At 49.3% G+C, this 25488-nt stretch overlaps 4 protein-coding genes across 9 annotated transcripts; 2 read left to right on the top strand and 2 right to left on the bottom strand.

Moving 5' to 3' along the window:
• The first annotated feature begins 218 nt into the window (after positions 1–218).
• Positions 219–2240, top strand: rpp30 (ribonuclease P/MRP 30 subunit). The gene is made up of 12 exons (XM_086099341.1): positions 219–333; positions 540–598; positions 687–743; positions 829–894; positions 970–1041; positions 1108–1197; positions 1275–1391; positions 1456–1485; positions 1565–1602; positions 1671–1750; positions 1823–1906; positions 1983–2240. Exons 1-12 carry the CDS (start codon positions 252–254, stop codon positions 2057–2059), a joined length of 852 nt encoding a protein of 283 aa, XP_085955467.1. The 5' UTR covers positions 219–251; the 3' UTR covers positions 2060–2240.
• Positions 2236–7028, bottom strand: LOC147189987 (uncharacterized). Of its 4 annotated transcripts, none has more exons than XM_086099345.1 (4): positions 3260–7028; positions 3057–3098; positions 2626–2688; positions 2236–2542 (listed from the first exon to the last, which is right to left on the bottom strand). In XM_086099345.1, the coding sequence occupies exons 1-4, from the start codon at positions 3297–3299 to the stop codon at positions 2412–2414; spliced, it is 276 nt and encodes a 91-aa protein (XP_085955471.1). In that variant the 5' UTR covers positions 3300–7028; the 3' UTR covers positions 2236–2411. The 4 variants fall into 4 exon arrangements, with proteins under 4 accessions (XP_085955471.1, XP_085955470.1, XP_085955468.1 ...); XM_086099344.1 differs by having other exon boundaries at positions 3057–3182; positions 3260–7026; XM_086099342.1 differs by having other exon boundaries at positions 3014–3182; positions 3260–5709.
• Positions 7029–10563: 3535 nt separating this feature from the next.
• LOC147189986 (transcription factor COE3-like) lies at positions 10564–20458 on the bottom strand. Of its 2 annotated transcripts, XM_086138862.1 has the most exons (20): positions 20310–20458; positions 19950–20034; positions 18925–19144; positions 18436–18730; positions 17601–18323; positions 16513–16669; positions 16358–16421; positions 16222–16277; positions 15766–15839; positions 15614–15682; positions 14964–15045; positions 14386–14503; positions 13401–13534; positions 13211–13337; positions 13055–13143; positions 12031–12096; positions 11804–11966; positions 11548–11742; positions 11226–11390; positions 10564–10984 (listed from the first exon to the last, which is right to left on the bottom strand). In XM_086138862.1, the coding sequence occupies exons 5-20, from the start codon at positions 17720–17722 to the stop codon at positions 10953–10955; spliced, it is 1713 nt and encodes a 570-aa protein (XP_085994988.1). In that variant the 5' UTR covers positions 17723–18323; positions 18436–18730; positions 18925–19144; positions 19950–20034; positions 20310–20458; the 3' UTR covers positions 10564–10952. The 2 variants fall into 2 exon arrangements, with proteins under 2 accessions (XP_085994988.1, XP_085994989.1); XM_086138863.1 differs by lacking the exon at positions 10564–10984 and having other exon boundaries at positions 11242–11390; positions 11495–11742.
• Positions 20310–25128, top strand: syde1 (synapse defective Rho GTPase homolog 1). 2 transcript variants are annotated; one of them, XM_086138851.1, is made up of 14 exons: positions 20310–20446; positions 21059–21294; positions 21376–21715; positions 21792–22082; positions 22164–22326; positions 22421–22584; positions 22653–22727; positions 22797–22885; positions 23000–23137; positions 23229–23355; positions 23499–23674; positions 23741–23996; positions 24182–24451; positions 24658–25128. In XM_086138851.1, the coding sequence occupies exons 1-14, from the start codon at positions 20362–20364 to the stop codon at positions 24837–24839; spliced, it is 2592 nt and encodes an 863-aa protein (XP_085994977.1). In that variant the 5' UTR covers positions 20310–20361; the 3' UTR covers positions 24840–25128. The 2 variants fall into 2 exon arrangements, with proteins under 2 accessions (XP_085994977.1, XP_085994976.1); XM_086138850.1 differs by having other exon boundaries at positions 20312–20446; positions 21053–21294.
• The last annotated feature ends 360 nt before the right edge of the window (positions 25129–25488 follow it).

The raw sequence follows: 25488 nt of genomic DNA, 5'->3' as shown, positions 1-25488 counted from the left end.
GACTTAAGTTAATTTTCTCTCCAAATTTAAAAAGAGCTTCCCTCACACACGATATTATTTTCCACTTCCGCTCGGAGCGTCAAATTAAACTGTCTTGTTCTTCTTCTTCAGCTTTGTCTTCGATATTCCATCAGTTTGTTCTGCCCCCTGACGGAAATATTTGGAATCACACCATACAACAACTTCATTTCCCACAAGGCATTTCGATGTTTAGCTCTGCATGTGGCTCCTACCTCGTCATCATCACAATCATGTCGGTCTTCATGGACTTAAACTTGACTTTCTCTGCAGATAGAAGCAACATGCAACAACTCATCGATATGGCAGCTTATCGTGAGTTTCGCAACACTAAAATGGACTAGAGCGCTTGGATAAAGTCGACTTTATTTCATCCCAAAAGAGAGAGCTAGGCTAACGAAGCTAATGGTGCATACATGGGCGCACAGACACAGAACGCTGTCTTCAGTGAATCAATACTTTCTATACTCTACTGTGACACGAATAACGATAATCAAATCACATATGTTGTTTTGGCGCAGTTGGTTTCTCCACGGTAGCCGTCAACTATACGTTTGAACCCTCTATCAAAAAGAAAGAGGTGAGACAGTGACTCACTCACGGATGCAATTGAAAGCAAAAAGCAAATTGAAACCGACACACAGGTGGTTGTATTTTCTCGTCTATAGGCGGTTCCGTCACCCAAGCCGATCGAAGACCTCATTGATCATCTGCCTATCGTCCAGGTGATCACCGATTGTTTTGTCCCTGTGTTTACGCTGCGACTAAATTTCATTTGAGTTGCCGTGTTTGTATGTGTGCGTGCGCCAGGGTCGCTCTCGACCAATCCGAGTGCTCAACAGACTGACGCTGGTGCTGTCAGAGCTGAGTCACTTTGTAAGTACTTTTGTCAAGTCTGCACTGCCACTAGAAAACCCCATGAAACAAGTTTGTGCCTGCGTGTTTGTGCAGAGGCCGAACCTTACGGAGTATGCTAGCTTTGACCTCCTGGCGGTGCAACCAACGACAGAAAAACTTTTTCACGTGAGCCGCACACTCACACAAATGTAATAAATAAATACACTCACTCATTGTCATTTGTTGTTGAAGGCGGCCTGCACGCAGTTGGAGGTTGATGTGATCAGCGTGGCGATGACGGAAAAACCTCCGTTCTTCTTCAAGAGAGCTCCAGTCAACGTGGTGACGAATTATTTAGACTCGATATCGCAGAAATATGCGGACGATGACGTCGATTTAGTGAGCGTGCATGTGCGTAGGCTCTGGAGAGGGGTTTGGCGTTTGAAGTGTCCTACACTGCCGCCATCAGAGATGCCACCATGAGGCGCTACACTATTGCTAACGCTGTTAGCCTGGTGCAAGCCTGCAAAGGGAAGGTGAGGATGAGAATGATGATGACATGATAAACATGACCGTGATGTTCGCTCTTGTGTCTTTTAGAACGTGCTGGTGTCGAGTGCAGCGACGAAGGTGCGGCACCTGTTGCTTCTTGGAGAATGTGTGTGTGTGTGTGCGTGTTTGTTTTTGTGACGTGCATTTGTGTGTCCAGCCTCAGGAGCTCCGAGGACCCTATGACATCATCAACCTGTATCCTTGACCCCACTCACTACCCTTCCGGCTCCACCAAAGTGCACATTTTCCTGACGCGCACTCAGATGCTCGTTGATGGGTCTGTCCGACGAGGAAGCCAAGCGCTCAGTTTCCTCCATCTGTCGCTCGCTTTTACTGCATGCAGGTAGTTGGTCAAAGTGGGACGAAGCTTACATCACAGGTGTGTCGAATAAAAGTTTTTTTTTTTTTGTCACAGAAACCAGGAAGACAGCAAGCGGCGTCATTTTTACCAAAAAGAGCCGTGGCGAGACACCCCAGCAGCAAGAGGCTTCCATATCTCGTGCGTGATGGCGGGCTTGTCCAACAGGGTGGGGCCTATTCATAATCTATTCAAAATCTTTTGCTTTTCTTGGCAGGCAACACGGGTGAAGGGGACTCGGGCGAGGGATGTGCCCCTGCTGCCAAGCGACTCAAAAGTCAGTTGACGGACTGAGTGAGCGTGTCCCAAAGATCAGCTTCACCTTCTGCTGCTATCCGTCTTAGAAAGTCCACCCAGCTGGACATTACGGACCTTTTGTTGTTGTTGTTTATTTTTATTTTTTTTAACTGCAGCAGACTCAAAGTGAACCTTCATGTCAGGATGTTTTCAGAATAAAAGTACGACTTGAGTTCCATTGAAAGTTGTCTTATTTTGACAAAATGTGCATGAGGAAGTGATGTCCAAAAGAGATATAAATGTATTAGAAAAGAATTCCAAGTCCAAACAGCTTTACAGCGACTGGCTGGCAAACAGTCCAGGCTGTATCAGTCAGTTGGGGTCAGACGGATTCCTCAGCTGACGAGGGTCAAGGGAACGTGGAAGACTGAAACGCGTCATCCGTTTCCTGTTTGAGGTTCTTGTCAGCAACTCCACCAATCATCAGCGTGGGTTTGTGGAAGGCCCGCCTCCTGCAGGCATCATATGGTTGATGTGACCCTGAAAGACACGATGACATCATCTATAACTCAAGCAAGTCGAAATAAGTGTGTTACTCGTGCGTTGCGGTTCTGGTACTGTACCGGCTCGCCCGCGAGACATCTGAGACAAGTGAGTGGAGGACCTCCGGGTCTGAAAAGGCACTCCTGCACAGACACGCACACATCACTTGTTTCTATGGCAACCAGGAAGCCTTAAAGGTCAGATACAAACGATTGAAAAGTTGTTCCCCGGCGGTGTAACATTTCATGTACGGGTGACACATTACAATGAATCGCACACGAACAGCACGGCCAACTGTTAGTCTCTAAAGCTGTTGTGCTCTCGAATAAATATAGAAAGAGAGGTGCAAAAAATACCAGGCTATTTGCAATCCGCTCTGAGCGGCACGGCGTTGATTCTAATCCAAGTTTCTCAGCGGCGATGAGAAGATGAATTTTAACACACCCTGAAAAGTCTTTGGAATCTGACCTTTAAATGTGAAGAGATTGTCGTCATGGCACCCGAGACTGACCTGCCCTCCGCTCTCCACTTGGCCCCGCCTCTTCTCTTCCTCCTGAGGAGTTCGAAGCAAAGCGGGAAGAATTTCCATTGGACAACAACCGTCCGGAAGTCCCGCATCCAAACGAAGGCGCTTCCCCTGCACCACCATTTCAACCCAAGCCAGACAAATACGTCTCACACATTAAAAATAACAACAACAACAACATTACTTACCGGTTTGCAGTTCCAAAGATCCACTTCCGGCTCCCAACATCTCTTCACAAGCTGCTCGCGATGCATGCTAACGACGGCCGGTTAACATCTGGTTAGCCCGAAGCTAAACTTCATATGGAAATGGTGTGCACGCTATGTTGTCATATTTTAGATCGATCGCTTTGGCGTTCTCGTGTGTCCTCCAAATGTGCCCTACCGATGGTCCTGCGCGGCCGGAGTGGACTTCAAATTACACGTCACAAATACATCACTTCCGGGACAGTGATCTCTTAAAAATAAAATCAACACCTAGTCATTCTACAAAATAAGAGCTAGGTTATCACCTGCAGGGACGTTTTTTTGTCGAGAGGTGGCAACAGAGTCTTATAGAAATAATAGAACTGTTGACCTCTCGTCAATGAAGACTCGGAAGAGACAAAAAGAAAAAACAGCCACACCGAAACCAAATCGAATGACAAAAGAACCCGAAAATTTACTTATAAATTTTGTTCTCAGCCAACCTATGTATTGGTCAAGCCCGCTCTTAGACCAGGGAGAGAAAAATGATCCGTCCCTGCTTCCTTGAAACATGACTTGAGACGACACGCTGACACCAAGTGACTTCCTCCCATTTCTTCTGACCGACAATCTCCGCAAATACACAAAGAAATATGACAAAAAGTTGAAACGGTTCAAGGTCATGCTTCAACAGTGAAAGACAACACAAGCAACTCCTGGAAGCACCACAAAGGAAAAAGAACAGCAAGCAAGAGAGAGCCAACAGCTGGAAACACACACACACACACTTGTGCCTCATGAGCACGGTGAAGCCGATTAGAATCCTCTGTGGGAATTCTGTTGCTTGAAGATGATCTCCTTCCTGTCTGCGCCACATGCCAGCTGGATGCCAATTTATGCCAAACTTGTTTTTTTTGTTTTATGTGCTCCTCTTGAAGGCCGTCGTCAGGAACAGGGACAGAACCAACAAACCGATCCAGCCAAACGTCTTGCCGATCCAACAAAATGGGGGTCGCCACTAGCCCGGCAGCGCACGGGGAGGGATGAGACAGAGCCAATTGCAGAATGATCACAAACGGGCTGGCAGATGTCGTCCGCCATTTTGGATCCTGGGCCTATTTTGACCGAGCATCAGGGAACTCTTTTTACCTTAAGTTGAATTAGGCAAAAAGGAGTCATGTGGCGCTGCCGGGCATGTTTACACAAACACTTGCGGTGGCTTGCGATGTGTGTGTGTGAAGTCCATGTCAGTGTGGTCCAATGACGCTCATCCGTGTTTCTCAGTCTTCTTTACCTGACGTTTGATGAAACTTCCTGTCACTCGTTTGTCCTAAAGGTCAACAGCGGCGCACTTACTAAAACCCAACGACTCTGTGTGTGCGTGCGTGCCTGTGAGATGTCATTAGCGGGTCCCTAAAAACATTAACGAGACCCATAAAAGGAAAAAATTAGACTTTTAATGTCGTGCTTGAACAGCTGCTGTGTGTGTGCGAGCGTGTGCGCGCGAGTGGGTGTGTGTGAAAGATGGTCAGTTTGTCTCTTTAATGACCCTCCCGTCTTTAATGAGCTAACGAGCTAATAAGGGAGCTCGTCAAGCAGACAGACGGACTTGACTCAGCCACTAAAACTGAAGGAAATGGGCTCACCTGATGTAACCATGGCAGCCAGGGAGGGGGGCGGGGCAAGGTGCGTCCCCAGGCATACGTCTGTCAATCAAATTTCATACGAACTCGTAAAAGTTGACGGAGATTGATGAGTGGCCGATGACAGCCCCGATGTGGCCCGGGATGTTGGAATTGTCATTAAAAGTCTTTGTTGAGCAACAATGTTAGCCAGATCGTCAACTCGGCGGAGACGAGGGCGTTCCTTGGAGCATTTGGACGCCGACTCCCAGAATGCATTGCGGCCTTGGCATGCATGAAAAGAAATGCACCGAAAGCATCACGGAGGTGACAGCTTTCCTCTTACAATCTGCTGCCGGAAACGTTCACCAACACAAGCACACACACATACACACACACATGCAGGGCGTATGGGTCGATCACATCACATGGTCAGAATGGCAACTGGTCAACACACACACACGGACGCTCACACACACACACACACCCATGCACGGCAGTGACCTGCCATTAGCAAGCTTTTCTGCTTCACTGCCACCTGGTAATGACGCTCAGCCCTGTGTGTATGTGTGTGTGTGTAGTAATGTGTTGGTTGAGTAGGTGAGTGATGGATGGGTGTGTGTGTGTGCGTGGGTATGGGTTGAGGGGGGTCCTGTCTATGACAGACACAATGACACAAGTGAAGGAACAAAAATGGAAAAATGGACAGAAACAGAAAGTGTGTCTGTTGACCCTTTAAAAGTTCACAAGCGCACTGACACAAAATCAAATGGCTGGCTCACACACACACACACACGCACACACACACACACAGGCCCCGCCCCCCTGGAAAGTGAGTCTAAAGCTCCCGCTGACAAGAACACACACACTCAGCACACTTTTAATTAGTGCAGCAGTTTTAGTTGAGTGATCACGCACACATGCACACAGACAGATGCACGCACACACACGCGCGCGCACACACACACGCACACGCACGCAGACTGAGGTTAAGTCAATTTGCGCTTGTGCTTAGTGAATAAAAAAAGGCGTTGCTAGATGGGTGGAGCAAAGTGGTTCACGGTGCCCTAAATGAGGCCTTCGGAGTTTTGCATCCTGTGAATTTGGACACAGGGGCCTCGTTAGCTCCACTTGCGGCGTAGGACTTGGCGCGCGGTCTCGGCTGAGCCCGCTCTCCCAACTTTTCCGTCTTTGTGTCTTTCCGCGGCGACGGCGGCGCATCAGTCCACATTATGTGTGGGTGCGTCGTCTATTACCTCGGCGGCTGGTCCATTAGTAACACCTGAATCCTTCTATTAGATTGAGGAAGTGGGCCTCATAAATTGGGCGAGCGGAGTGCGCCAGCGCCGGCTCAGTGTTTTTGATAATGAAAGGAAGTGGCTTTAAATTCACATTACCTTTGTAATGTACTTCATGCTTGATCATATCAGCCTGTAGGATTTTATTAAGGTGTGCCCGCCGCGCGTCCATCTCCGTCTGTCGCCGCCCAAAACGCATTTCCTCCAACGAGCGCTTTGTCCTCCGAGCCGTCGCTCAAGGTCGAGGCGGCGAGGCCCCCCTTTTGTCTTTTCCTGCCACTTTGCCTCTCTCGCGTTGAATCCAGCACCGTGGCTCCCGTCTACCGCTGCGGCTCTTCAATCAGACACCGCATCTCAGAATCGCAGTCATGAGCGGTGCTAAAAGTTGGTGCGGACTTGTAAATTCGATCCCGAGTAGTTGTCGAGTCGCGTCGGAGTACGTGGCGCCATGTTTGGTAGCGTCGTATAGGCCTTTGTACTGTCGTGTTGCGTAGCAGTTGAGTGCGGTGCTAAAAGTGTGAGCGTTAAATAAAAAGGTAAAATTGGTTAGGGGGGGGCGGGGTCACTTTATGGCTTTCAACAAAATGTCAGCAATGAGACTTCCCCCGAGGGCACCTTTTAAAAAAGAACGTTTTGTGCTGACGCCAACAATTTGACTTTCTTCAGATCCGCGCGCATGAGTGTGCGCTTGCGTGTGAGGGTGCGTGTGTGCCTTCGACATCAGTCAAATCACGACTGTGCCCGTGTGTGTGTGTGTGTGTGTCTGCAAGAGTTGCGTCTGATTACAAATGTTGACCGTGGTCTCAATTACGCTCCGGCTTGTTAAAACAATCGATAATTCCCTTGTCGTCACGGCAACACAAAAAAAAAAATCAACGCCATCGCCCCATCAAACAGAGGATTCACTGATAAAATGAACGTCTACAATTCAATTATTTAGAAGAATGCATGCTACATTTTTATTTTAATTTATTTTTCATCTCCACATGTATCATCATCAGATTTTAAGATGACAAACATTGTTTCTGGTGCCAATCTCTTACCCGCATCTAATTAGTGCGTGTAAATGCGTGAAGGAAATGAACTTGGTCGTCACTTTTTGAAATGGAGTAAAGTTGACGCCGCCACATCAAATATGGCGGACATACCCGCGAGCAGAAACGTATTCTGCGTCGACTCGATTTCAAGATATTCTACTCTATATTCGACTCTATATCTCGATGTCTATGATTAAATAAAGCATTATTACAGCATTGCCGTACGCTAATTATTGTACTGTTAAAGTGTTACTTCACTATTATCACATTTACTGCAATATCGGTCATTGCCTTTTCGACACGAGGTCGAAGTTCCCGTACAAAGTCGAACATTTCAAGATAAAGCCAAGAAGTTACAATCAGGATTTCCAGAAAAAAGATTTTTTTTTCTCACAAATTTGTCGTCACTTCGAGCAAATTCACTCCCGTAACCACGCGCTAATTGAACTTCTTTCATTTCCTCTTCACACTCGCCAACAGCTCACACTGAGCATAACAGAAAAACGTGTGGTTGACAACTTTTTTTGTCAGCTCAGAGTTGAGCACTTGCACACGCGCGCGCACACACACAGGAACACTGTATTTCTCTAAAAGATCAATTATCAGCGTATTATTAACACCTTGTGATTTTAATGAGCAAATGTAATACCGACCATGTTGTCAGTTCCTGTCTGTAACCATGGAGACGCCCTGTGAAGCTTTCAAGTCAACGATGGACTGCTGCTCATGTCCAACACTCAACCGCATGATTGATTGACACTTTGACCCCCCGACCCCACTTTTTAGGTTACGCCACAGCGCCCCCGTCAGGATCAACACCAGCACGTAAGTGTCGCCTTTTCAAAGACGTTCCAGACGCACATTTCCATAAGAATTTATTTATGCGGCATTTCCACATGGGATCGCCGTCTCGGTTCATATTTGATTGAACGGTGCCGCGCCGAAGTCGGCCGGGCCGCTCGCCGCTTCCGGCCGACGTCCTCTGGGGGAAATCGAACCCGCATCGCGAACAAGCAAATGAGCCGCCAGAAGCGTCGGCGGTCGCCTTTTCATTTAAGATGAGCGGTGCTCATTCCTTGCCGACTTCATTTCATTCCCAGGATGCACCGCACCAAGACGAGGAGGCCGCGCCGCCGCACCGTAATTACACTGACGTGGATGCCGCAGGTTCATGAAAGTCGGGGCCGTGTGGGACCAAAGCTAAACGACTTCAAGCACTTTGGTTACATTGTTGACTTGGTTAAGGCGGTTGACGTTTACGGTATTTTCGATTCCGTGCAGGTTCTCATTGTAAGATGTGAGCCTTCGCTTGTTTTCTGTTCAAGTTAGTAACGAGTTCCCATCTTTCAATTAAAAAAAAAACACTATGTCATCACGTTCTCGTGATTTCAAGAGCAGACGTTCACCAAAGGGTGAACAAATCAAGAGAACCGGATCATCTCTCCGTCAGGACTGAAAGATGAAAGGTAAAGCAGGAAGTGACCCAGATGCACTTCCTGTGGAGGAGGAGGAGGATGATAGTCATCATCCTCATCCGCACCATCATCTTCATCCTCAGCAGGTCATTCGTCATGAAGGAAATCGGAGCTCAAAATCTTCCCGAGCAGTAATATCTCTGTCACTCAACAGCCACCCCCCCACCCCCCCAAACCTCTCCCCTCCGTCACATATGAGCACTGCCGTGGCCAACCTGGGGGAGGGGGCGGGGCTGAGTGACAACCAATCAGAGAGCGTGCTGATAAAAGTACTTGTAGTGTAACAAAGATGATAAGAAATAATCGACTTTCTTATTTGGTCCCGAGTGGAAGGTGCTAGCGACATCCATCACAGACAACTTTTCCAAGAAAAATAATAACACTTTTTTTTTTATTTTATCTGGATCAACCATTAAAAACACACATAGACTTTTTGGGGGGGGTTTTCCCTCTCAACTCTCCTCCTGTGAAATTCTGGTCAACAGGCTTGGGAGTGACATTGGAATCAAAAGCACAAGCAACACAAACCGTGTCAAGACCGTCGATTCGTCCTCCTGCGTAGTTTGATTTCCTTATTTATTGAATTTGTTGTCCAACAGACAAAAAAACCCCTCCAACCGACCCCCCCTTTTTTTTTGGGACAACACAGCCATAAAGAAAACAGGACTGCCGATGAAGCCATTTCGTCTTTTGCATCAAACACGCAACTGCACACAAACACTCGCTCTCTTGATATCACTCCAAGCAACATGTGCGTCCTCTGCTCAGCAAAGACAAGCCAACATCGTTTCGCTTCATTCCAAGAGGATTAATAGGCAGTCATGCGCACAAAACACACAATGCAATGCTGTGGGTAACGCGTGCGTGTGATCGACAGCCTGCGTAATGTGTCAATTCATAATTCATTCATGAACATGACAAGTGAGATTTCATTCGACACACTTTGATTGAAAGATGTGCGTGCGTGTGTTTTAGTGCCGGTGAGGTACGCACACACTTACCTGAGACGTGCGTTGACCTCGTTAGCTCACTAAGCCATTAGTTCGCAGCGTCGGCTATGTTTGCAGGTAATTAGTTTGTTTTGTCTCTTTGTTTGCTTTCTTTCACGTCAGTCAACAAACATGGCCGCCCTTGGGATTTTAGGGGCGGGGTGGTGGTGGTGGGGCGTCGCTGCCCTGCAGGTCGTCACGACAGCAAAAAAACAAAACAAAACAAAAAGTCTCCGATTGGTCTGATTGATCACTGGAGGAACTTCCAAGTGACTCGCAAAACAGAATGGCAAGTCAGGTGCGGGGAAACGTGTGAGTGCATGACCAGAACAATAAGCAGACATCATCAATTTCTGCTTCCGGTGACCTTAACCACTTTGTCCAAGGGCATTTGCCTCATGGAGAAGGCGAGATGTGCCTGCCACAGCAGCCGCAGCGGCCTGCTTTCAATCGGGTCCTCGGAGACAGCCGAGCATGTGAGCTTGGCGGGTGTTCCACGTGTGCAAATCTCATCTGTGTCCAATTTCTGGCCCGTGTACGACATCCAAAGGACTCAAGCATTTGCTCAAGAGCATGGACTCTTCAAAGACACCTTGTGTCAAACTGAAGACCTTTTCACCTTGCAGATGAGGTTTAGACTGCAGTAATAGGAGCCGTTTGATGCAGAGGATAAAAAAAATTTGAGTATTGTTATATTGTCTGCCACCATGTGCTGATGCATCATATTAAATTATTTTTATTATTAAATTAAATCTCTCAAGGGTTTGAAAACTGCAACAATTTCATTCATTAGCCCGCCTATGGTATTTTGCATTGTATGTTGGCATTTTCTGTGTGTGTGTGTAGTTATATAAGGTTGTATCAATGTCAGATGAGTTACTTGGGCTGTAAATTAAAATTTTGTTTTATTCTGCATGAGGAATAAATAACATCAAGTCACAACTCCACAATTAAAACCACAAAACTTTGACATGTTTCTTTTTGTTCCGGATAGTAGACAACGCGCGCACGCACTCTACGGCTGATGAAAATGACTTGTTGATGAAGCACATTAAGGAAACATTACAGTGACACTTGACACAGCAGGTGCAGGAGGTGGGGGGGGCTTCATCAGAAAAGGTTGTTGAAAACGTTGCCGTGCATTCCTGTGCCGTCATGACATCACGCGTTCCGCACAGAGGCTGCGCGCGGACAAACGCACAGCTGCTTCGTCGGGGTCGGCCGTGCATTGTCCCCGGCTCGCCTCCTCACGCTTCCTCGCTCGCCGTTCGTCTTCTACATGGGCGGTGCCACCAGGCCCGACATGGCTGCACAATGGCAAGCACAAATTGGCTCCAGCTTCACAAACATGGACCAAAACGCTCAAGCCGCGGTGGGTAAAATTCAGTCAAAAAAATGTGGGTTCTCCGAATACGCCATCATTCTGACAAATTTCCAGTAACATGCTCGAATGCTGAAACACGCACATGCACGACAGTGGACATGAAGTACCGTCATGCAAGTGTGCGTGGCTGCGCATGTCCGTGCGTGCTTTTGCACGGGGGTCACCTTGCAGTCCGGCGTTGACGCCGCAGTTGTTGGTCGGCGTTGGCGAGGAGGCGGGCCTAACCACAGGAGCGAAGGCGCTCTTGGCTTTTATGCTGGCAGAGAAGGCGAACACGCCGTGGGCGGAGCTACAGTTCGACACCGCCATGGTGGGACTGGTCGCCACAACTGACACAGCAAAGAGAAAAATATAACGGTGGACATCACACAGATTGTAGTACCGGTCTCGGCACATGCTTCCGGCGGGCCCGAGACGTTGCCCTCAAACTCACTTGACGAAAAATTGGTCCTGGTCGGTGGCGGACCTCAACAGACGTCTACTTACTGCCGTAGGGGGAGTTGGCGGAGGACCCGTTGAGGAAGTTGGGCGAAGAGGCCGCCCCGAGGTTGGGCATGCTCGAGTTCGCGTAGGCGTTGAGGCTGTTGCTGACGGTGTTGCCGTAGTTAGTCTGCTGGGGGGTGGAAGTGGGGGCGTATCCTCTGGGCGACTGCTGGCTGTTGCCGTTGCGAGCGTATCCGCCTGCCACGCGAAGAAGAGCTCAGTGTCCACGGAAGGTCTCGGGGACCTGGCAGAGACTGACCTTGAGTGCTGTCGTTGACATTGACCGCCAGCTGGCCACTGAAGGAGTTGACTCCCATCATGCCGTGGGAAGTCGCGTTTGACAGCGACGGGATCTGCCCGTGGTTGCGCGGCACGCTGTAGAGGGCCTCTGCGATGTCCGTCGCTCGCTTCAGGATCATCTCCTGCGTAAGAACAGACCTTGAAAATATGTGCAAGTGTGCGTGCGCGCGTGTGTGAGAGGGTCACCTGGTTGCTATGAGGCATCCCATACAAAGCTTCCACCATGTCAGCGGCTCGCTTTAGTAACACTTCCTGTGGAGCAGGAAGTGACATCACCGGCATGAATCCAACTTTTGGAATACACGCACTAAATATCTTCACGAAAATTATGATTATTTTTAAAATACATTTCGACATCTCTTTACAAAAAATAAATCCAAAAGTGTGTGTGTCTGTGTGTGTGAAGGCCAATCTCCTTTCTTGCCACATGACTGCACTCACTGATTTCCTGATTTGACTGTTTCAACAGTTCTTGTTTGCCATTGGACTTAAACACACACATTCCACACACACACACACACACACACACACACACACACACACACACACACACACACACACACACACACACACAGTGTATTGAATCATCTTGTCTGTTTGGAGAATTAAATGTCTTTTTGTGAGCTTGTTTGTTGATTTGTGTACCCGTCAACTTGGACGACATCGCGCATGGAGCCAGCCTGTGACTGGCCCTTGTTAAGCCGAGCGCTCCCGTGCTGGAGATACGTTACAAAAGCTACGGCGGCGTGGATTCCCCCCGGCAGGTGTCAAAGCGCAAAGCATGGCACAGCGCCGCTTTCTCGTCAGCGAGTGGACGAGAAGGTGCGATGACATCATAACGCTGGGCGCTCTCTCTTGACATCAGAGTGGGAAAGTTGGTGCCGGACGACCAGAAAGTTTCGTCCGCCGAGTGGACTCATGTGAGTGACACCGCAATCAAGAGCTGCACTCCCTTCATGAGGGGCTAATTAGCTCAAACCAGACAATCACGTGACTCATTTAACGCCGTGCTCGTGCAAAATAAATGGTGGCACAAGTGGCCCACGCAGGCGCATGCACAAACATGCTCAGTCAATCATGTCAAACAGAAAATAGAGTGACAATTGTTCTTCAATCATCGTTCGTTCCGCTTGGCTGCTCAGCGCGGCGATAGGCATCAGCTTGGCGGCCTGCGCGCGCGCGTGTGTGTGTGCGTGCGTGCGTTGGTTACCTTGGGCAGCCTCTCCGGGTCTCCAGGGTGACGAGGAATGACCTTCTGTAACCTCTGGAAGCCGTAGTCGATGGTGGGCTCGTTCAAGGCTGATGAAGAGAAAGTTTGGCAAATTCCAAACGCCGTCCAAATGCCGCAAGCCCGTCGGCGCGTTACCCGTGTAGATGAAGCGTCCGGGAGCCCCTTTGCAGAAGTGCTTGGACTTGTACGACAAGGTGACCTCCACCACTCCGGGGATGTGTCGGGGGGGAGTTTGCACACGGATGGCGTGCGGCGTGATGAGCTGGACCGGGGAACGCTCGTTAGTTCGGAGCGCGTGCCGACAAACGTGCGCAACTTGCCTCACCTCGCTCCACACCAGCATGCTTCCGAAGACCACCTGAAGGCCGTCGAAGAAGTTTTCTCCGATGAGGATGACGGTGGCGCCGCCCGTCGTCCAGCCCTCGCTGGGACTCACGGCCTTGATGCACGGGCACGCTGCTGGGGGACAAAAAAAAAAAAAAAAAAAAAAAAAAAAAAAAAGTTCTGTTCACTTTGGCCTCTTCCGACGGGTTTGACGTCACTCACATGAACACATGCACACTTATCTTACTTCTAAGGGCTACCTCATGTTCTTATCAGAGCAACTGCACATTAATTAGGAAGTGAAATAAAAGTGTGTGTGTGTGTGTGTTCCATCGGCTCGTGCGGAGAACAAAGGCGGAAAGGAGTCCGTTGAACAGAACGCAGGCTTCTTCGGGCCTCCTCTTCAGTTTTTGGGAATAAAACTCAACGGGACGAGTGACTACAAGAAAGAATCCGACATCCGACACGAGTCAAGTGTGCTGATGACTTGCAGGTTGTCAAGTCTTTCATCTTTTAGCTCTCGAACGAGGAAAGTGCGTGAATGAAGCATTCAAAGCGACTAGATTGGGCGGGGGGGATTAATAAGGGGGTGGTGTCGCCATGGTTACCATCTTTAATTAGGATGGCTATTAAAGAGGTTGAACGGCCAGCGTGCGCACACACACACACAGACTCCTCTCCAGGGACGGCGGGGAGGCTTCAGCTCTTCTTCAATGAGCAAATGAAGACGATTTTAGTTTGTCAGGCTCTTCGAGCCCACGTGGGCACGTTCCGTGTCAACACACCCGCCGCACACTTTGCTCACAGACGTTCAAACGGTCCTCCATCTTGCCGACTCGGCGCGGATGGGATGGCGCGGCCTGATGCAAACATGAGCTCACCTTACTCGACGTACCGACATCGCTCGTGACCATAAAAAGGAAGACAAAAGTGACATTCGGGGGTCCACTTGTGAGTCCCGATGAGGTTCCCCGCTCTCGATGTACCTTCAGACGGGTCCAGTCTCCGAGCTCGGCGGCCGTGTTTGGAGTTGTTGTGCACAAACATGTTGTCCGAGACGGCGAGGACATGCCCGTCCACGGTGAGCGTCGTGGACACCACCACCTGCAAATTCCCCACGTGACCAATCAGTTGTTAGATTCGAGGCTACTTCAAGAGTCGCGTTAGGTAGGTACAGACCGATACCCTCACTCTAATGTTAGGGTACATTTCACATCAATATACAATACAATACAATACATGCAGACTTATATAGCGCTTTCACAACAGCGACAGCTGTAACAAAGCGCTTCACAAAAAGTAAAATAATAAACACAACACATAACATAAAACACGGACAGTCGTGCAGTCCCAACCACTTTTCCGTCACACGCTTTGTTGTTAGAAGCAGTTTATATATCAGTGTAAAAAGCCGCTAAGGACCCGAGACGAGGTAAAATTAAGCTAGTGGGCGTCTTCGGGGGAGCAGGAAGGTCATGTCACTTTGCATTTCGGCCTGAAATGCTCCCACACACATTTTCAATTTTAAAAAAAATTTTTTTTGTTCCCGGTGTGTGCACATCACCTGAAACCTCCGCATGTCTCTCGGGTTTCCGGCATTTTTCAGACAATTCTGGTTGCACTTGAGGAAGAACTTGAGGAAGAACCTTCAAACAGACACACATCGGCGACCTCAGCGACTTTGATTCAGTTCAGAAGAGCAGAGAAATACGAAACAAACGGCCACCGCAAACATCGGCGCTCGCATTTATGATTGAAGATCTTTTATTTTGAAAGGACATCAGACAAAGCGTATCAAAACAAATGTGGAAAAGCGAAGCGAGTGCCAAAGCGGTTTGTGAAGAAATCGACTGGACATGCAGCCGAAATCGCAGGTGAAGCTTGCGGCAAAAAAACTCTGGAAAAGCAGCAGATATGTCCCCCCCTGCCCCCTCCCTCAAGAAGGAAGGATGAGATTAATAGTGCGGGTGGGAAAAGGGGAGCCGCTCAGATTCCTCTAGGGAGAGGGGAGGGATTCAAATAAGAGGCAGGAGGAAGAACATTCCGCTTTGCTTTGGCATCCCACTTGGAGGACCAAAACCGCTTCCCTCGCTTTGGACAAACAATCAATGTGCCACCAATCACGTGACCTGGGAGCTTTGTGCGATATCACAACCTTGACACAAACGCATGTTCACGAGCCAGTTCAAGAGCAGCACTCGCACGCTTGGCTACCTGTCGATGACGACCGGGTCCGAGGGCGTCTCGTTTCTGTTTCCGCAGCTCTTCTTATCGCAGCAGCGACTGTTGGGGGGGAAAAAAGGAGCGGCAATCTGTCAGCGCTTGCCAGACGGACGTCAACTGAAATCCAATCGCGGCCGACCTACCTGCACATGATCTCGTGGGTCAGCAGGACACGGCACATCTCCGGATTCTTGTCCTGACCTTCATAGACGATCGCCTGACACGAGCACGGCACTCTATTAGGCACGTTTGACACCACGTTGCCGGCAGCCGCAACGTCGAGCGCAAAGCGGGACCGGCGCGGTGGGACGGGAGAGGCGACCGTGGCCGGTCGCGATTGCTGCGGATGCCGAGATTTTCAAACCGCCTAAAATTTGGTCACGCCAGGCACGACGTGGAGGAGAAACCTTCCAATCCGCCAAGGCCACAAACGTGCTTTCCTTCTTGGAAAATATTGACAGAACGCGACAAACGCGCGGGACCCCAATCCAAACGCGACGGGTCAGGAGACAACGTACCGGCAGCCGCGGTACAGCACACTTGGGCAAAATATACGATATTTTGTAGAGTAGTGAACTGATTGATAATCAATAACTCACCTGTTTGGTCATGGAATCAATGAGTCGAATGTAGAGGTCCTGTTCCGTCCGCACTCCTACGCAGGCGCACACATGCATGCACAGTGTTTATAGAGCAGCAGCATCCGGGCAGCGCCGACATGCAAATGGAACGCACCGTTGCTGTAGAGCAGCTGCAGTTTATAATGAATTCCGTTGTTGGTTTTTTCCACGGTGGGTTCCTGTGAGACAAAAGTCAAGAAAAAGGCGCATGGTGGGGAGGAAAGCGATTGAGGAGCATCTCGTGGGAGTCTGGGCACGGCGGCGCCTCACCTTCTCTTTCTCCACAAAGTCCACGTAGGCAGTGCGCTCGATTTCCACGGGCTGACCTTGGCGGTCGTACAGCGCCAGCACGAAATGGAAGAAGTTGGACTTTCTCAGATTGGACGGCGGCTGCTTCTCAAAGTGGGCTCGTGCTAAGCCCACCCCACTGACACACACACATACAAAATACATTTACGGGGCACAACAAGTGTATAATTTCCCTACACTTTTTTTTTTTTTTTACATCCAAATGGTTACATTTTCTGATTCAAAATTGATGACAGCATATTTCTGACTGATAAATCAATCTAATAACACAAGTGAACATGTGGAAAAAACAAAAACAATCCATGTTTTAATTTTTCGGTTGCATTCTCTTGGAACACCCCCCCCCCCCCCCCAAAAAAATGCATGCGATGATGGATTTCATTCATTCAAGGCAAAAAGAGTGCAGATCTTCATTGGGAACAAGAACAAAAATAAGGACAATGATAAACATAAATTATGTTGTCCCTGCACGTAAAAAGAGACAAATTGCGTTGCTTTTTGTTTGGAGCAAAATGAAAAGTTGAAGCTGATTCAATATTTGTTTTTGTTTTTTTGCATCTAACAATAATATTGTCATTTATGTGATGATATTAAATGATGCTGTTATTTCCTGCTTCAACAAAATAGATCTCGTCTGCAAAAATTTAATGTGAGTCATGACAATAATGATGACAAATAATCTTAATCATGATATTGATACTAACAAAATAGAAACCTGTTTTCATCATACTGATTTTTAAAAAATGGAATTTTACATCGACTGGGTTCAGGATGAAGCTGATTCTGAATTTTGCTCTGAAAAGCGATGAACAGAACAAACAAATCAAGTGTGAATGTGAGGAGTTAGTTGTGGCATTTTGAAGATTTGACCATCTCGAACATAACTATTTTTAGGCTTCCAAGTTGGATCTTTGACCTCCCTTTAACTCCGAGTGACAAAAAAGCGGATGGGATGCGATGTTGAAAGCGGGCAAGAAGGAATAAAGGATGGCGTGGGCCTGCGGGGACTTGCAGGTCCCGCAATCCCTTGATGCCGCGGATTTTTTTACCCCTGAGCGGCGGCGTTGGCGTCAAGCACGGCACTCGAATGCATCCACGAGCGAACCACCAACGGCTCCTCCTTCAGACTCGCCATGGAGCCACGCGGGAGCCCATCTTGAATCCCGAACATCCCTCAAGACCCACAACCCGGACCTGGATCGAGAAGAAGCAGATGGAGAGCAAGTGGAAGGAAGAATGTCCCGCAGGAAAACTCAAGCACTGGTCTTCAATCGTTTCTTCTGGAAGTTGGCAAAAGTGCCCCAGAGGCCGAGGAAAAATGTTGTGCCGCCTTGCTGGGATACTTTTATTTTCGTTTTTGCTTTTTCACGTTTCGAAGGCGACCGTGAGAGGAAATTTAATCGGGGAATTCAGAAGCGAAAGAAAATCCTCAGAGGGGGGGAAAAAAAAAAAAAAAAAAAAATCACCGAATTGCACGCAAGCAAAGACTTGCCCCCCCGCCCGCGTTTTCCCTAAAGACAAGGCGAGGTGAAGAGGAGGGCGAGGAAGAGGACGGCGCGATGATGAGAAGGCAAAGAACTCTCAGCCCCGCGGCCCCACAGGACCCGACGCCAAAACCCCAAAACCCCACGACTGTGACGGCACGGCAGAGGGGGCGGGGCCTGCCCTTATAAGGACGGGCCAAGTGATGGAGAGAGAGCCGGTCGACCAACCGCATAGCACCGCACACCTTCATTCCTCCGGATCTTCCGCCCCCTTACCCTAGCCGTCAACTGGTCTCCCCAAGAAGAAGAAGAAGAAGAGAAGCAGATGAAGATGCTTTTCTTCCACAAGAGTGCACCGCAGCACGAAATAAAAAGTGTGAACGTGTGTGCAGGTGCATACGTGTGTGTTGGCTTGAACGAAGTCACCCCAAGACTGATGAAGATGGCAACTGTGGAAGAGAACAAGATGGACGCCCTCTAGTGGAACGTAGAAGGGAGCTGGGAGATTCTTTGAATTTCTCACATGAGTGCTTCCAAGTGGCGTGTCTGAAAAAGGCACTCAAGCACAATTCATTTTCTCACATTTTTATACTCGTTTGTCATGTTGGAACGAATCACCTTGAGCCTTTGTCAAGGTTAACGGGACTACGAACAGCTCCAAGTGGCAGTCAGCGTTGGCACAAACCTTTGGGCGTCTGCCAGAAAGCAAAAGAAAAAATGTCAGCAAAAGCCTACTGGAACAGCAGAAATACATTTAGCACTTCAAGCCATTTCATAAAAGGCGTTCAATGGAACTGACTTAAATCTCAATCCAAAGGTCAGCAAATAATAATATTTGGGTTGGTTCTCAAACACGTCATTCAATTCATCTGGATGGCCAAGAATTCACCTTCGGCTGCATGCTCGTCGGCTCTGCCAGAGTCCAAAGTGTCCTGGTCCTCATCAGGACTCTGGTTGCGACCCACTAAACCTGATGCGACTATCATGCTAATGCTAATTGGCATTCCGAGAAACACTGAGGCCTCCCCCCGTTTTCGCTTTTCTTGTCTCAAGATTGACTTGGCTCGAAGGGTCCACTCAGCTCCGCGTTTTCTGGACTCTGTCGCCATCTAACGGACAAAAAGGAGGTTGCATCACAAAAGGACGTTGAAATTCAGACAAATTGCAACAGAAGCTTGTGAGATGTGATAGTGTCGTCTATCCCTGTTCAAGTTTAGTACTCGGGGACAGTTTTCAGGTATTTGTACTTTCTACACTCGTCAAAATACATTCCAACCAAACAAGATGCCAATCCAGCGAGGGGCTGGCAATTGCATTTATTATTTAGATTTATTACTCGATTGGGATTTGGGGGTCTTATATATGTAGGGTTAAAAAAACAAAACAAAAAACGTTAACGGGCTTCCAATAATGACGACGATGTAACAGATTCCCAGAAGCCAGATATCCGCCATCCACGGCCGTCTAAAAGTGAGTTGTTTGTCGTCAGCTCAACGAATGATTTGTGGCAAACGTGTTGAGTTTTGTGCGATAGCTAATGAGGCATTTTAATAAAAATCAGTTGTCAATGTTGGCAAAGGTATGACAACACATTGTTTTCATAACATTTGAGCCAACACTAGCCATGTGATGCTTTTTTTTCTTCCCAGTATGAGACCTCCCCTTTTGACATGAGGGACTGTATCTTGACTTGCATGAGTACTTTTACCACCTACGGCCATCTGCTACTCCACAAGCACATGACGTTGACCTTGACATGTGCTTCAGGTCAGACTCGTTAGCATGGAGCCAGGCCATACATACACAAAGGAAGCAAAAAGGCAAGCACACGCCCAAAAGACAGCGGAGTCCACGTGAGCATGTAGCCATGACGACTGGCCATCACAACAGCGCACGTGCACATCTTGGCATTACCTCAGTACAGGCGCCACCTAATGTATCGCGCTGCTCTCATCACAAGCAACTTCCCACGTCTTGTTGTCCACTTGAGTTCTTGGGCCTGGAGAAGAAAATTCAGACTGCAATTCCCATGAGCCTCCAACAGCCCTCGGACCCCAAGCCCCCGCCTCCACTCAACCGCCCACAGCCCCCCGCCCCCCAGTCCGCAGCTGTGTATTGAGGAGAGTGGGAGGAGGAAATGGAAGTGGAAGGGGGGCAGGGGGGTGTTTGGGAAAGAATGTGTGGAATTCATTTCCTGTTCTGCAGCTCGGAGAGTTTGATAGACGACGAGTGAGGAGACATGAAGGAGTGAAGGAATGCTTAAATATTCACTACCTTCTCTCCGCAAAACCAGCTCAGGGAGCAGACGGACGCCCGGCAGCCAGCCATGGCCCAGCCTCTGCTCAAGAGAACTTTCTCCCGGCTGCGAGGCAAGAACCGATCCCGCAGGAAGACGGAGCCTCAAGCCAACGGTGAGCTCTTCCACTTCCTCGTCCAGAATGAGGTCTGTTCTGCTCTTGCCTCCTAAAACTTTGTGACAGTTAGATGGGGAAATAAAGCAGCCATCTTTAACGGCGTATGAGTGAGCACTTGCGAGGAACCACCGTGCGTCTTTGCATCCGACCGAGTCAAGTTGGGAGTGCGTTACAATCAGAGCAAATGTTTGAGGCAATGATCAAGTGATTGAAAACCAAATCTCGCTGACTGAATACAGGCCAACTGAGCACTTCCTGCCAGTGCGAGTGCGTGTTCTTCCTGTTTATCTGTGGGGTGTCACAGGAGGGAAGAATTTGATAGATTAGCCCGAATAGCCTCGTGAAGCTCGCTGTGTCTGTAAGTGACCGTGTGCGCATCAGAGTGGTGAATAGTGAATAGAGGCAGTGTGTTTGCTGGACAACACAGAGACTTCATTCACACACGCACTCACACACACATTTGATCCCACCTCCTTTTACATTTGCACAAAGTGATTCTTGTCCGGGACGAGGCCAACACCCAGAGGCTGCATGCGGCCGTCACGTCACCGGCCAAGCGTCGACATCTGAACGTATGTCTTGGTAACCGCCCACCTGTTTTAGCTGCAGATGTCGCAGTTCGATCCGACGTCATGCTCCACAACTCCAGCCCTCCTTTGCCAGCAATGACGAGCAAGTCCACGGAGGTACCGCCAGACCCCAAACCTCCTTCTCTCAGCCACGTGACCGGCGCGGCGAAGCAGCAGCAGCAGCACTGGGTTTGGGAAGGATCACAAGCTCCGCGGGCACCTCAAAACGTTGATGCGGAAAGAAATTCAGAAGCGACAAAGTTCACGGAGGATAAGGTAAATGTCGATAGAGGGGCCAGTCACAAAAAGCATGACAGATTAGACGGTACATCCTTGTTTTGCACTTCAACGCTGTAGGTGCCCCCCCAGCTAGCAGGCGGCGCCACTCATCCAAACCCAACAGTTGGCGGCAAGCTGTACCTGCAAAGCTTGGATCGCAGCAGTCGCGACTGGGTGCTGTCCTCGGGAAAGTCCAACACTTCGGACGAGGCCTGCGGCTTGTGGCGGGAAAGCGCAGGCGACATTTGGTACAACCCCATCCCGGAGGAGGAAGATCCGGCTGGACAATTGTGGCTGAGGAGGGAGATGAGCTCCGCTCGAGCAGAGAGAAAAGCACAACCGGGACACGCTTGGAAAGACGGACCTTCTATGGATACGCTCGGCCACCATGCCGATGACTTAACTGCAGAAAGCTCAGGTAAGAAGACTTGGCTTCTGTTGAGTCTTCTCTTTTTGGACTGTCTAAAGATAGCCCGCGTGTCTCCTTCGAGCAGACTCTCAGCCCGCCTTGCCAAAGAAAGGGGGTGTGATCGACAGACTGAGGTCTCCCGGCGCCGTGAGGAAACTCTCCCTAAAGATGAGGAAACTTCCAGAACTCCGACGCAAAATCAGTCTACGGTCCTCCCGTGTGGTACAAGGAAGCGACAGAGCAGGAGGAGGTGACGAAAGCGCGACAAAGAATGCCTCCGACCACAATGTAATAAGTCGGTATCACCTGGATAGCTCCGCCCCTCCCGCCTTGCCATTGCGGCGGTCATCGAGAGTACGCTCAGCCAGTAAAGGAGGTCAAGCAGCTCAACACTCACCTTGCTCGTTGCTGACTCGCAACTAAAAAAAACGTCTTCTCTCGGCACAAATCTCTTTAGGTTATCTTAGTGACGGAGACTCGCCTGAACTGCTGCCACGGCAACCGGCCGATTTGGGTTCTTTCCCGCTGTACGTGGGCTCCGAGCCTTCTTCGCGATGCGGCCGGCGTGTCACCGGTTTACTGACCGTTCACCTTCTGGGCCTGGACCAGATGAAGACAAAGTAAGCAGAAAAATTAGAGCCCGCGTACAAACATGCAGCACGAGGCCCTTACGACGGTCACAATTGATGAGCACCGATTTCCGTCTTTGACCAGGTCAGACGAAAGCAATGAGATTTTTCTGGCAATTCAGATTGATGGAATCCCCCGAGCCAGGACTTCCCTCCTTCACCTTCAAGGCCACGGCGTTTCTTTAAACCACACTTTCCACCTGGAGCTGGAGAGAGCATCTCAACTACGCGTGGTGGTACTCAGGCCAGGTAGGACCGCTTCGGCCTCGACCGTTGGCGCCCTCGGCGCTCGTGACCGTCTTCGTTTGACCAAGCAGCTCAGCCAGAATTGGATCAGATGAGGAACAAAGTTTGCTGCGTGGGCGGAGTCACTATTCCGCCGCTCTTTAAAGGTGCCGTACTGTAACAGCAAATCATTTTGATCAGCGAGGTGCGATTGTAATTATTGACGCATCCGTCAGGAAGTCGCAGTCAGCAGCTGTGTGTAAAGCTGGAACCCCGAGGCCTCCTTTACATCAAAATGTCACTGCGGGAACAATGGGACATACAGGTAGAGAAGCGTAGAAACAAATTCAACATGAACACCAGCGAGTTGTCTATTCCCATCTTAATGTTTTAACCTTTGATGTAACGCAACGGCGCAATCGATTTGGATTCTTTTCAGTTTGGCAGCTCCTCAACTGCGCCTGCGAATGTCTTTGGAGTCGAACTGCGCCGCCTTGTGGAAGAGGAAGGATCTGCCTACGCAGTCCCTCTGCTCATCCAAAAGACGGTGGCAGAGATTGAACGGCGAGGACTGAAGGTAGCGCTCCAGCCCTTCGCAGGAGCGGATGGGGTGGGATGACAAATGTCAGAGGTGTTCTCATTTGTGACCGCTGCTGTTGTTGTTTCAGGCTGTGGGTCTGTACAGACTGTGCGGTTCTGCAGCAGTGAAGAAGGAGCTGAGGGATTGGTTTGAGAGCAACAGTTCGGCCGTTTGCCTGGGAGAGGATCTCTATCCGGACATCAACGTCATTACAGGTGACCGTAGAGTGAGATTCTTTGCGCTCGAGTCAATCACATCTTGAACTCGTTGAGAAAACGCCATCTTGAAAAAAAAAAAACAACAAAAAAAAAAACACATTTAAAGCCGAAAAAGAGTTGAACGAGTTGTGCTTGGACAGGAATACTAAAAGACTACCTGCGGGAGCTTCCGTCGTCACTCATCACAGCCACTTTGTACAAAGTGGTGACAGAAGCTATGATCCGACGGCCCCCGCCCGTCCCACCGGCGAGTCCTGACCTCCAGTTAGCCGAGAACACCGTGGCGCTGCTTTCCTGTCTGCCGGCAGCAGAGAGGGTGAGACAGCAGGACGACATTTCCCGATTGAGCCAGCGCGCCGCTTTGACCCTCTCTCTTTTCTAGGCCACTTTGACTCTCCTGCTCGACCATCTCAGCCTGGTGGCGTACTTCAGCTCTTGCAACAGGATGACGCACCAAAACCTGGCCGTCTGTTTTGGCCCCGTGCTCCTCAAACAGACACAGGAGGCTTGGAGCGGAGGCCGGGCAAAAGGAGGGCCAATAACAGAGAAGGCCTTGTGTCAAGGGGAGGATTCAGCGAGTGCGGTTGATTTCAAGCGCCACATTGAGGCCTTGCACTACCTGCTGCAGCTGTGGCCGGGTGAGAGGAGGAGTCAAGAATTTGCTTTGCGATATGTTCGGTGCCCCGACCGGTCTAAGCACGCTATTGTGATTAATTCAAGGAGGCTGACAAAGCCCGTGACTTTTGACTCGACTTCCCGCTTTCAGAAGACGGGTTTGCAGCGCTCGCGATCACTATTTGACAGTCATGGCTTTCCTCCACAGTGCCGACCCACCGAATCCCAGCGGACAACGATGGCTCTGATATCTCCCCTCCTCCCTCTCCCAACCTGACCCATCAGAGCCCTGACCATCCCATTTTGGAGGAGGAAGAGGAGGTGGTGGTGTCGCGGCGAGGGCGAGACGGTGTGGCCCGCCTGGACAGTCCACCCCCTATCAACCGCTATGCCGGTGACTGGAGCATCTGCGGGCAACAGCTTGTATGTGGACAGGAAGCCGATTACGACGAGGTGGCGGGGAGTGAAAGCGACCAAGGTCAAGTGTTACTTTTGAACGTCTTGAAGTGTCTCTTTTGGTCTTGTACCTCACTCAAGGCAAACATTTTGCATGTTCAACCTGCAGCTGGGAACCACCTTTCTATTGAAGCGCTCGCACTTCTTAAGAGTCATGTGAAACGCTTCAAATGAAGCCTGGCTGCTTTTGGATCACGATGATTGATCGATTTTTGTGTGGCATCGCAGGGGGCGAAGATGACGGAGAGAAGAAAGAAGCGTGGTTCGCAGGAGGCGGCCGAGCGGTCTACGTGGAGGACGTCCTGGACTTTGACGCTCCGTTTAACTGCCGACTCAGCCTGAAGGATTTTGACCGCCTGATTAGCGACCTGGACCGAGAGCTAGCCAAACACATCAACATTTGCATGTAGATGCTGAGGAAGAACCGAAGCCCCAAAAAACAAAAGCTCCACACTCATTGGAGAATGCATCGATTGCCCGACAAGGAAACAAATTCTCAAACGAGCCAACTGTTGACTTTTTTTTTTTTTTTTTGCACTGTTCAAGCCATACATAAAACTGCACTCAGATTTGATGGATTTTCCATATTGGGGAATTTCATCTTCATTTAAAGATGAGCCCCAAAAAGAAAAAACAATCATTTTGTTTAAAACCGTATGTGATAGGATTTCCCATAAGATGTCACGCAGCAAAAAGCAACTCAGAGTGTCAGTTGGATTTCTTTTGACTCTTGGTTGTGCTCACCTCAGTATTGAAGGTAGCAAGTTGGACTGTTGCCAAACAGTGTTCACGGTACCAAGTTGACAGATGCTGATCAGCATTGACGGTACCAAAAGGTGTGACTTATGCACCAGACTGAGCACACCCTGATGGGTCAGTATTAATGTCTTTTTGCACAATTTCACAATGCACTTGTTTTTTTAATAACCAAAGTATGTACAGCAGCTTGTCCGTCCCCAAAATAAAACTCATCACTTTTCTCTCAAACCGAGTGCGAGCCTTTCGGCCACAGCAGGTGAAGTGCCAAATTCTGAAGGAGTTACGATTAATGCCTCCAAT

This window comes from Hippocampus guttulatus, chromosome 19, assembly GCF_054856545.1.
Source record: "Hippocampus guttulatus isolate MCC_2025c chromosome 19, RoL_Hgut_1.0, whole genome shotgun sequence".
Taxonomy (NCBI): domain Eukaryota; kingdom Metazoa; phylum Chordata; class Actinopteri; order Syngnathiformes; family Syngnathidae; genus Hippocampus; species Hippocampus guttulatus.
This window is presented reverse-complemented; position numbering and strand designations above follow the sequence as displayed.